The 12882-nt window shown below is 38.7% G+C and overlaps 1 protein-coding gene across 4 annotated transcripts in view; it reads left to right on the forward strand.

Moving 5' to 3' along the window:
* The window catches only part of LOC106182065 (uncharacterized), a 99405-nt gene that overhangs the window by 29809 nt on the left and 56714 nt on the right, over positions 1 to 12882 (forward strand). For all 4 annotated transcript variants that reach the window (XM_087014453.1, XM_087014455.1, XM_087014457.1 and 1 more), the window contains one exon: positions 6941 to 8201. In XM_087014453.1, coding sequence (XP_086870579.1) covers positions 6941 to 8201 — 1261 coding nt within the window. The remainder of the gene's footprint in view (positions 1 to 6940; positions 8202 to 12882) is intronic.

Consider the following 12882-nt stretch of genomic DNA (forward strand, 5'->3'; position numbering starts at 1 on the left):
TCCTAACAGCTTTTACTATGATAGAAAATGGAGAAAATCACTGAATTTCTTGTGTAACTACACCGATCCTCTGATTGTAAAACAAGATAATGAAAAAATACACACGATAGACTAGAAGCATTAGTATTAGATAAAATCAAAATATCAGATTGGGTTGCTTCTAGTGCCCTGTACCACTATTAATTAACATTTTAATTTGATCATCATTGTTGCACTTTCAAGCATCCAGAGACCATCTTAGATAAACATAATGTATGAAACGCAAGCGTCCAGTATTCGGCCCAGTGGCAGCTCGCCTGCGACGAGTCGCTCCAACTTTCATAACCGAAACCCCCCGTCTGCCCGACGACCTCATGCTATCTTGTCTTAGACACGTGCAGAAATGGAATGTAATAACGTAACATAAAGATTCTGTCTGTTCCGTCAGAAAATCAGGCGAGTGGCTGATTAGTGTAGTAACCAAGGAAAGGAAAATTAGACATGAGAGGAGCCAGAGCGAGTTGCTGAAAATTAACCGTCTTTTTACAAAACTTGTCAAGATGAATGAGGAGACCATTAGCTAACTAGAGGAAAAGTCCATAAGGTCTGGTCAGAAAATAAGCTTAGAAATGAACGTGCTATTCTATTTTTGCGAGTGTAAAATATTTGGAGTGTTAAAAATCCAAAATGTCCCAATATAATTACTTTTGGGTCTGCTAGCTTAATGTCCCTTAGAATAAAATAATTTTTTCGTCAATCAACAGCTAAATATTGGAATTGTTTACCTTCAATATTTCGTTGTCTGTCAGAGCATCTTCATCAGGATATGAGGCTATGCAGGTAAATAGCCTCTATTCAGGTGATTTACTTGTACCCCGACCCCCACTTAATTGGGTAGTTTGGTGGCCGGGGTGGGGGGGGGGGGGCAAGTATATCTTCCGAGTTTTTTACCCGGAAAGGTGCTTTTCATGAAGGTATGAGAACGAAAGATAAGACTTTACTATTTTCATTATTGTTTCATATTATTTACAAAAAGTAAATTTTGAGATCTTTAAGGTTGCTACTAGTAATGTGTAAATGTTGGATGTTGTATCATATTGAGGGGTAGCCTTCCTGTTACAAATAGCGTGAATAATCTTTATCTTTGGCTTGGGCGTTAACATTGCATGTCCTTGGTGATGTCACATTATTGATGACGCGTGCAGGGAGATACAGAAGTGGAATCGCAATCTCAACTAGTATCTTGATTAAAATATTTATATTAAAAATGAGCAATGGGGATCGATGCCTAGTTCAAACTCTATAATTCTAATGGAAGCATCCATACAATCTAAAACGAGGCTGTTGGCACTGCTTGACGTCATTCTAGACCAGAAAAAGTGCGAGGATTCGCGTGAGGTGAGAATAATTCTTTAGCGATAAAGATGAAATTCTTTGCGTGAAAAGTCGTCCGAGAGAGCAATACATATAATCATGTTGCATTCGTACTGTTGTGCAGAAAAATATCTGGCTAATTCATCGCACTAAACTCTCTATTCTGCCATTATTTCTGATCCCACTCTACAAACCCTCGCCTGATTTTACTCCAAGTAGCCAGATTTTAGGACATCTCAGTGAATCCCCATCAATGTGCACTTTTTCTCAGGCGATAAATCCAACAATGCAACTTTCCCGACGTTATTACCTGACTTGTTCATTTGTCACTAGGCAGGATGAAAGATCAGCCGATCGCTCTTTGTGCAGTCTTCAAATGTGACAGGACAAGAAAATTGATAGTATAAAAACTATGTAAAAAGTATGCTAGTCTGTGCAGTTGGTTTTTTGCAATAGGTACACTTTACATGATTTGAGGTAAACGTATACTTCGCATGATAATGAAGTTTATGAAGAGTTATTAAAATAAAGTTGATCAAAGTGAATGATTTTGCTTGCTATCAAGGATGCTGAAAGATAATCGAAAGAAGAGGCTTTTTCTCTAAAATGGATGTTTATCAAAGAAAAATAATTACAAACGTGAGAATTATCCATAAAAGAAGCAATTAAAGAAACTAATGGTACGAATAAGAGAAGCGTGATGACAAATTTTGATGGCTGCTGGAAATGTTTTCTGTTCTAAACAGTCCACGGCGTCATTAGTGTGGGTCTTACGTGCATATATTCAGTGAGGTGGATGTAATTACATTCACTATGAAATTAGACGTTAATATCTGTTCCTGGAAGGATAGGGTTTAATCAAGTTTCTAAAATAGATGAAAGATTACTTTTGTTTATAAACTCTCGTGATTGAGCTGCGTGGGTTGAGAACTATGTTATGGTAATCAAAGAAAAAGCAGTGAGGTGCGCTGAGTTACGTTGCATATTTTGCTGTAAATGTAACATTTTCCAAGAGAAAAGAGAAATATGCTTTTTAAGAACCTCAAAGTAATTTCACAGATCAATATTTTCCATAACATCTAGGGGTTTTCTGACAAGGAATACATTATATACCGGTACACTCTTAGGCCTACTGGCAGCTGATCTAAGCAGACGTGTTTTCACATAAATGATATCTTTGTCTGTATTCTAAAGTGTTTTAATTATCCTACTGCACTTTTGTAAATAAGTGTTAATTTTGTCAAGTTTAAAACATTTTTGAAAAAATATCAATGAGAAATAGTGAATAAGCAAAGAGCCTTTATGATCCCGGTGTCAAAGACCATCGGTCGGGCGTCCGCAATCAAACGGCGATCATTTCCACACAGAACTATACTTTATACAGATACGACTTCTCCAATCAACAGATTGTATTGACATCAGTAAAAAGGACAAAAAAAAATCGAGCAACTTGTCTTCTTTGCAGTTAAACTTAACGCTTTAAAGCCAGAATTGCTACAACACAACACAAAACAAAAATCCTGTGGCGTCTCTAGTTATTTTTTCCACTCGCTTTGTACGCAGACGTGAATGCAGTTGCATGTCTTTGAATCCTTAGATCAGTTACCATCAAAGTCATGATGTATCTCTAGCTAACTTAGGGTTGTAGTAAAGTAGGCACGTTGGTGGCATAGTGGGCAGACTTTAGATTGTGATGAACTAGGCAATTCCAAGTTGAAGGCATAGTGGGCAGACTTTAGATTGTGATAAACTAGGCAATTCCAAGTTGATGGCATAGTGGGCAGACTTTTGATTGTGGTAAAATGGGCAAATTGATGACATATAGTGATCAGTTTTTTAGATCGTGATAAACAAGGCAAGTTGATGGCACATTGGTCAGACTTTAAAGGCGTCCCCATCGTGGCATAAGCACTTGTGGATCCAGGATTTTTCCTGGGGATAAAAATACTGTTGTGCGAATGTTACCTTCGTTATCTCTCCTTTTATTTAGAAGGAGACGGGATAGAAGAGGGCACATCTAGGGTTGAGGAATGGGATCATGTCCAACGTGTAGAACTGCTTCTGATTAGCTATATGCACACTGCATGACTTGCTTTGTACCATATACCTTATGTGTTATCAAGTGTAGTGTCGAGGTCATGGAGTGATTTTCTACAGTTTTTGTAGAGATTGTACATGTAAGAGGGCTTGGATAAAGTGGACAGGTCAGCTTGGTGCAACTCTGAAAGATGGATTTCTGAAAAAGTGGCACGGCCTTGCCCTGTATGCTAACAGGTTTAGAGATTGATGCCTCATCTACTTGCATAGCGTATGAAGACAGAATGTATATTAATGTCAGAAGGGGCCGTCAGTAGCTGTAATGGTTGACGGAATCCGCTATCAGCACTTCTCTCAGTCTTTGGCACTTATCCATATCGAGGACTTCAGATCTGTGCCAGGAAAAAGAACAAGGAAGTAAAGCTAACCTTATCAGTATTCTCACTGAGTCTAGTACGCGATCGTATAAACGGCTACTTGATGTATTAGATCTTGATTTCAACAGACAGGTTTGGCCAAGTTTCGTTTTTTGTCGTCTCCACTGCAGATTCAGAGAAGTGATGTTTCGCTTCTTACTTTTCACTTTTAGCCATTTCATGGATGTTGAACGAGCTTATAATATTAAGAGGAAAACGTTCAATTACCCTCCAAACTCCCAATGTGTTTTATCTTACTTATACATCGGTTTGTTGGAATTGAAACATCTGTTAGTAGCTTGTACCCTTGTACTCCTGTAGATAGCATTCCAGTATAAGAGACTTTCGTCATGGAGTTTTTGGACAAGGTCAGAGTAAAGATATTATTTAAAAAGAAAAAGGCAGGTAGAGCTGATATTTCTATTGTCTGACGTCTATGGAGATATCTCCTTTCCCTTTTGCAGTCTCTTTGCCGAGCTACTGTTGTGCCAGAGGTATGAAGGGGGACTGAACTAAGTGTCGAGGTCACTGCGACGAGTCGCTGGCGAACCAAAGTTGGGTCGATCTCGAAGGTTGATCGAGGTTCTGTAGCGCGCAACGCGCCGTCGGCCTCCCGAATCGTTGTGTTCGATCGCACGGTGCAGAAACTTAGCAGAAACTTAGCTCTTGGTATCTTGCTTATTGCTCAAATAGTTTATGAAAAAGGATTCCAATTTTAGGTTGCCAGAATCGTATTTGAAACACTAGGAAGGTTAGACTCTTATTTCAATGCCCCAGGTAGGACTGCATGCTTCACCAGCACAACAAACACAGTGATATACTATATCTGCGCCTCTCCAACTAACAACCCTAATGCTGCTAAGTAGACTTTGACTAGGTGACACCTAGGATAAATTACCTTTGAGAATATGGGACCAGTGCTTCAGATTATTGTTGCATTGAAAAATGGTAATTATCATAGGACGGAATTAAAGCGTAAGCCTATGTTTAATTCATTTGCTGAAGAGTAGATTCGATTTGATTTTCCTTTTTTCTTTTGAGATATTCGCAGCAAATTTATCTCAGAAAGAAATAATTAGATCATCGACTGATTCCCTATGAAACTTTACTTTAATGAATCCCAGGAAATAAATCACTATAAATGCATTGATTTATAGAATGCTTGATCTCGTCCTACTAGCCTGCCGCTACTAGGTCAGGACTTCTCAGTTTGTCCGTAATCTCAGAATAAATTTTTTATATTCCCCACCTTTCATTGTCTCCTTTTTAAATTTCGTATTTATCTGTATATCACGTTGCGATGGCTTTCCTGTAAGTATACGGTGTAAGTTGATGCATCGAAGCACGGACATTCGTTGTGTTTACACTATAGCGGTACATGTACATTTTAGATATCTGTCAAACAATAGCTAGAAACTTGATTGTAGAAATACACACAGATATCTGATAAGGCCTTTGGTATAGGTTATTTAATCACATTTTGTTTTGCGTGTGCTTGCATATTAAACGATTCCTTAACTGCCGTAGAATACGGTGATGCGAACTTGCTTTTAGAGTAATGACTTGATAACTGCCATCTTTATCATTAACAGACAATCGTGGGCGAAAGCTGTGACAGACGTTTTCCATTATCAGTAAATGAACGGGCGAGGTGATAGTTTGATCAATGCTTTCTCATATTTATGACCGTGATTGCGGCAGCAGGCTGTGCAGCCGTCTGAATTCTGTGAGTGTTGTCAGTCAAGTACGCATAAATAAACGGAAAAAGAGAAACGGTGTCCCAGAAGGGGGGGGGGGCATATATCGCAGCTTTTACAGCATAGACGCATCATTTGTTCACAGTCCTATTTTCAATTTATATAAATATATTGAAACTTTATTGTTTGATGTGACACTGTTGTTCAATTACACATTTAAAAAGATATCTAAACAGGTAATAAAAAGGCACTGAAGGGCTGTCCTCTCATTTTCCTCGACTCTCGTATCTTAGAATGGTGGGACCTGCTCTTGGGTAACTACTAGTAAGTGTTGGGTAGCAATGATGTTTAGATATTAAGCCATTTAAATGCAAAGAGAAGGGCATAATATGAAAAAGTGACCTGTTGAAAATATAATACCGGATATTTACATCTTCCGCGAGGGAGCAGAGCTTTCATCTGAGACTAGTTTCATCCCAAAGTCGAGCCGATTCCCAGTAATACTCCTCCAAACGCCAGGAGCATGAAGCAGACGAAGAGATATTCCATACTGCGATGCATTGTTAATTATTAATTTCGCTAATATTTTTTTCGTAATTTGAAGTATTTCATTATTGTATTTACGTAATAAGACATGTTTCAGATATGGATAATTATATCGAGACATAATATTTAAAACATAGAGAACAGTTATATCGTAAGTGATATTCAGTTTTCTTATCCCCAAACAAACGTACAAGTAAGATAATAGGGTTCGCGATTTAAAAATTAGTTGTATGCGTCATAATGTACCTGTTATCTTTTACTTCCCATTAGATGTCAGGTTTAATTTTTTTTCCATGGGTTCTAACTAACAGCGAATGGAAAAACTTCATGGAAATGTTTCTCCTGTATGCGGAAGCGCATTTCGTAATTTTTAGGTTTTGTTTTGTCAGAAACTGTCTTAGGTTACATCTTTCATAACATGTCTCTCATAACAAGCGTTTCTCATACCGCAGAAAGTAAACTTTAAACTGTATAATATCTAGTAAGCCCTATTCCAGCCTGTGCTGCCGTTCTCTTTATTGTAAAAAAACTGTTAACATTAAATATGTTATTGCGCAGATATCACATATGATAAATTCTTTTGTGTCCGAGACATGTTTCTTTTGACCCCAAGGCTATGCTGTTTTTATTTTCTAACATTTTTTAACATTGTAATGGGTAAAGATTAAAAACCAATCTGCTGTAGGTGTCTTACGGATTTTCTGATTTTGAAGATGTAATTGTATAATGGAGTGGGATGCGAGAGCTCAATGCAATAGTAATACTCATGTCAAATTATCGTTTGTCGACAAAATTTCGAAATACAAGTCGTGTTTCTATCCATTTTTGTTTATTCAGTAAATTCGACAACTTATATGACACATATATACAATATGCTGTTTCTTTTAACAGGACGTTGGACTGAGCCTTCACCTCATACATGGTCAAACGTAAACAGCGTCAGGCTTGGTGACGGAGCAGACGTTCAAGAGCCAAGGACTCACGGCCACAGCAGAAACGCAGAAAGAGCTTTCGATAAAGTCGGAGTCAGTAACCGAAGTGTAGAGGCGTCGTTGACTGACCCAAACATTAAAACGTGCGTTTTAACGCCACCAGCAGACGGTGAGAGATACAGTGATGCGTTGGATGACATAAACACAGTGCACCAAGCGACCAAGAAAACCAGGGAATTGCGTACGCTACAAGTGAAAGATTATAACAGCGACCCTGGAAGGATTTATACAACAAAAACACACTGTATCGACAAGGGGAAACTACTAAATACTTGTAAAGAACCAAATAACCTAGGATCGGAAAAGGGAAAACTTTCAGCTTCGAATGAGAAAAAAAGACTTAGCCATCGAAAAAACAAACGTGATAACGGTTTATTATTGACCAGGGACCATGAATCAAATAGGGATGCGGTCTTGTGTGAACTTCGAAGTATATTCGTAGACACTTCTATGTCATCAGACTTGCACAATATCATCATGGATATAAATCATGACAGGGCTGAATATTCTTCCTCTTCTCACAGCAGCAGCAGCAGCACGAGCAGCTCAGGTCACCGCCACTACTCCCATAAACTGTACAAAAACCACAGCTGGCACCCGGGTATGCCAGAGGACGGTTGTAACGGTTATCACCGTCCCAGACGTAATAAGCGTTATGCCAGCGTAGACAGCGCAGACGAGTACTCTGTTCTTAAAATATCAGATGTTGATTTTTACTACCGTGACGTCGACATCACGGGCCCGACCCCGGAAGTTCGATTTCCCTGGCAACGGGATATAGCAGTGCAGTGTGAGCTCATTCAAAAGAATAACAATAATGATGAAACGAATGTGAACAGGAACATAGTGTCCGGGCTTGGTGGTAGCAATGGCTGCTATAACGCTAATGACGGGATCGGCACTGCGAACCGAAATGATCGAAGTCGCATTCATCGATCCAATTCTTCGGAAGGCAGGAGTGCAGATTTCATGCGCGCTGGAAAGACTGGACGCAAGCACGTGAGACCGCATTCTATCACCCTCCCCGAGGACTACCATCTCCCGGGCTTCAGCCCCGGTATCCCGCGGTGGAATTCGTATGATTTGAATGGACTGGGACTCCTGCCTCGTCAGTTCGCGGCAAGACACAGTATTCCAGAAGACCCAGAGGATATGGCCGGGTAAGGGACTGAGGTCTTTTCACTTTTTATATCCAGGTGCAATTACGTAGCGCTGCTAATCTTCTCTACTGAGAACATTATTAATTTATACATGTAGATAAGAATTATATAAATAATGCTCTTAACCACACACACTCAAAAGAAAGGTAGTGAAGTTACGTCCTCAAGCACCGGTAAAGACAGCGCAATTCATGATTACGTTTGGTTGAGATTTTCTGTTACAATAATAAGGCTGAATGGTACCTAAATATATATTACTTTTTTTAATCTAGCATATGCCATCGTTGGACACTTGTAGAATTTTATTGTATTTTTTGTCGGTGTTTTGTTGACTTGAGTTTGTGCTTGGGAATGTAATGCAACAACCGATTCTTTCAACACAAATTGGTCTTATCTCTGCATGTAAGTTCCTTCTTCTCACCACGAACAACGCACGTGACTTCTTACCTATTGTTTTTGTTGTTTTTAAACTGTTATTCGTTCTAACTAGAAACAAAGCATCATTCCTATATTCAACAAAAGTAAGCGTATTTTTCAGGTTTTATAGGTAACAGGTACGTGTAGCGGGAGGGGGGGGGGTCGCATAATTATTTGCCGAATGTTTGATATAGTTTATAAAAAAAGGTAAATATTAGCGTTTGCTTACCGAGTCCTCTTGAGTTTGGAAAGATGTGACGATAGATGCAGTGCTGACATAATCGTTTTTCAGTTAGGCATATCTATCTGATTCATATAAGTTTTCCAGTGGTTTTCGAGCTGGTCATTTCGCTGATGATCACCAGAAAATGATGGCCCTAATGGTTGGTTGATTTCCATAAGAGAAAATCGATCCTAAAACCAGCGTAAACAAGATGATGTCAATTTAATGACGAAATGATCTGGAGACGGCATAAACGTGCACTCTATTCTCACTGCATGTCTGCAGAGAAGAAATACGCCGATTCCGAAACTAGATTTCATGCACACCTATGGCACTCTCTGCTTTGCTGGGCAAGGTCAGAATCTCTAGAGTTCATCTTTCATCTCTGATACGTGAGATACATTAATTGGCTGGTTCTGAACCAGATTGTTGGCAGCAGGCTGTCTGTTTTGTCCGGGATAGGTCAAACAGATTGTTTAGTGCCGTTAGAAAGTGGTATTTTACAAGATGCCATTTAACTTAAAAGCATCGTGTTAGATCGAATGGCTCTTATCTACTGGACGCACCCGTACACTGGGCGTTGATTCCCCATCTTCCTGTCTTCTATCACAGCACCCTGTTAGCTAATTGAGTTCGGCACGTCAAGCGCGGATAGGTGAGCTAATCCGTGCGACTAGAAACCCAGGGTGGGGCCAAATAAAGAATCACTGAGACACTTCAGCATTTCCGCGGGATAGACACCCTTGATATCAGTCGTGAACTTAAACGTTATCGCATAGTGAAGTTATAATAACGGTATGACAAGGATGGTACATGTAGTTCTAAAATGGAAGTCCAGGGCTGCATATGATAAGTATAGGTTAGGGGTAGTCGAAAGTAGTGGGTAAATACATAGGGCGAATGTCACCTGTGCAGAGTAATAGGAAACGGACTTCGGTTTCTAGCAGACTACCATTCCTGTCACACCTGATCTCAACAGTCGAGACAGACAATTGCCTCAAATACGACGACATTTGTTCATTAAATTATCATCCACCAAAATGATTTTAAATCCTTCTTAAAAATAGATTGGCTCATTCAGTACATTTTTGACCAGAAGGAAGTGTTTTTGTATAAGGCCTATAGCAGTTGGGTTATCCTGGATTTAATATAGGCTGATGGGCAACTGAGCAGTTTTTTCGTGGCGTTAGCATAAAAACAGTTAGATTTATTAAATGAAAACAGAAGTATACAAAAATGAATAATCTATTTTCCCCACGAGTGGTACACAATAGCATTATATCCATGCCAAGGCAATCTCTCAAGTGAGTGTTTTCACTCTCTTAGGAGTTTTCACTAGTTCACCAGTTCACCAGCGACTTAATTCTAAGTGCTCTTGAAGACGCTAAGGAAAATTGTACTATACAGCGTCATATTTTAACTGGTTGTCACATGTTGAATTTAGGCAACGGGGTTATATTAGAGGAGGAAAAATGCTTTATTTCAAAGAGCTTCATAACTATTTTCATTTGATTATACATATATAACACTTCAGGTTTTAGCATAGCAGTCCAGTTATTCTCATACCATATTGGGTAATTTGGTTTGGATAAGTCACCATGTTGCTATGTGGATTGTAACACGATTTGGTAATACACTTTGCATCTTGTGATCGCAAGGTTTGGGTTTACGAATAATGACGACGGAGAGCAGCCACCAAAAGCAGCAGTGAACTATTTATTTTTCTATTGCAATTAAAAAAAACAGCAGTGAACCTGTTCGATACCATGTATTAATCAGTGTGTATTTGTAGGACTGGACATAACATATCGGAGAGATCTCTAACACTACTGAACAGGGATTACAATGCAGCTTATTGAAGTGCCATATGCTCATACAGTGTAGAGCATGGTCGGCACCTTTCCTACCTTCGACCAGTTAAACAAGCAAAATGAATACCCTATAGCTTTGTTTATATTTACCGGTTTGTGAATCCATTGCATAATTGCAGTTGATCATGACGAGTTTTCAACGTGGAGTGGGATTTTTCTAAAATCATGCTTATCTTATCAAGGGAATGCAATGACGCCAGTGAAGAGGTGTTGGGCATCTTTTTTTTTTTTATTTTGACATATCTCGCATTAAGGCGAACAAACAAAATACAATTCCTTGCATTTCGACACAATAAACAAGTCAAATGCTGCAGTTCATATGCACCATACTTTATCATAACGGTTAGAGCTCAAACTGCAGTAATTCGAGCGCTGGGGAGCGACATTTACATGCAGCCTAGGTCCATGATGCGGTTTTATTTTGTAACTCCTTCATTCATACATCGATCGATAGCTCATAAGTTAAGCAATGGCTTTCAAAACATGGAGGTGGGTGTGTGTGCAGTGTTAATTTTTTTCTGGGAAGCAATAGGACGTTAGGTTGTGTATCTTTAAAAGAGACTCACTGGAGAATACTGGAAAACTGGCAGTCACAGCAACAAAGCCTCAGAAAGATATTATATATTGTTTGCCTTTCATCCCTACATACATGTGCACAGTGAATGACATGTATTACTAAAACACGACAGGAGAATTTGTATGAAATGAATTGACATTTATAATGAATTGTATTTCATATGTTATTATTAGTATGATACATTAACTTGTTCAAATGTCTTTAAACTTGATTTGGCTTGCCAAGAAAAAGACAAGTTTATATATATCTAGCCACCTTGGTCATATGGGCGCAATTGGAACGGAGACACCCAAGATTCTGAGTATGTAGTTACCCCGTGTTCATATAAATTTGTGTTTACATAAAAGAAAACAGTCAAGATTCACCTTAACGTACTACCTTATGCATGTGGTTAGCGAATGTTGGGATTACATGCACATGTAGGGTTGTTTGTCGCCTGTGCCCAATGCTAGATTGCAATCGGAATGTGAAACAACTTGGGGGTCAGCTTATTCCAAGATCGTCTTAAATTGTCTGAACATTTGGAGATCACTACAAATGTGCCCTACCGCAGTAGAATTGTCCTCTTCCATTCAGTAAACTCCTAGACCAGCCCCTATACTCGCCTTGCCTGCGACAATTCAAGAAGATGCTGAACAGCCTGATGTTCTTGCTCATTTATCAACATCTGACTGATAGTCTTAATCTAAATGACATTGCAATCGAGTTTGTTATTGGGAATAAGAGAAAGTTATCATGTTTTATTTGATGAGGTAAGCTTTTCTTGATTTAAAGGTTTAATCTTCATAACTAAAGTATTGGAAATCATTTGAATGTCGTTGGAAACCTAATTCAGATTATGTAGCTCTCAGAGCTTTTAATTTTAAAGGGAAATAAATTGAAGGGGAATATGTTTTTAATTCTTTTTTTATACATATACCAGATTGTCACAGGTATAAAAAAATTCTTGCTATAGTAATACACGTATTTACTCCGCCGCTTATATCGGCTAACCGAGACCCGAGTCAACCTATAGTGTAAGTCCAATTTTTTTTCCTGAATGATGAGCTACCACTTAAGATTTGCTTTCAACCCGCATGCCATTTTTTAAAAATACATACATAATCTAGATTTCAAAGCGCGGCTCGTATTCAGCTTTACTCTAAAGAAACAAAACAAACAAAACAAATTAATAAATATTCCAAGTTTGTGATTAAATGCCAAACCACTACCGGCTTTTAAAGTAATCGGCGACCAAAAGCAACATATTTCAAGCCACGTGTAAGTACTTCTTTTTTACGCCGCAAAAGGTGGATGGACGAACACCCACTTGTCAATGCAAATAAAACTTGTAAAGGCAGCAAGGTTTAAAGGGTAATGAAGGCCCCACCTTAAGGCCGACATTGAAAAAATGTGTATTCCATTATAAAGAGGAAACAGGAAAACTGAAAAAAGATGAATGTTTAGCTCATGTTTACATGGGTATTTATAGCATTCTTAGAAATTTTATGAACAAGTTAATTGTCCAGGTACTCCTCAAGAACCATGTTTTTGATGTCGAAATGGGAGGTCGTATACACGTGTTACCTACGTTTTAGCTACTGGGCGAAATCG

Source organism: Lingula anatina, chromosome 6, assembly GCF_051362555.1.
Source record: "Lingula anatina isolate TDL-2025a chromosome 6, LinAna3.0, whole genome shotgun sequence".
Taxonomy (NCBI): domain Eukaryota; kingdom Metazoa; phylum Brachiopoda; class Lingulata; order Lingulida; family Lingulidae; genus Lingula; species Lingula anatina.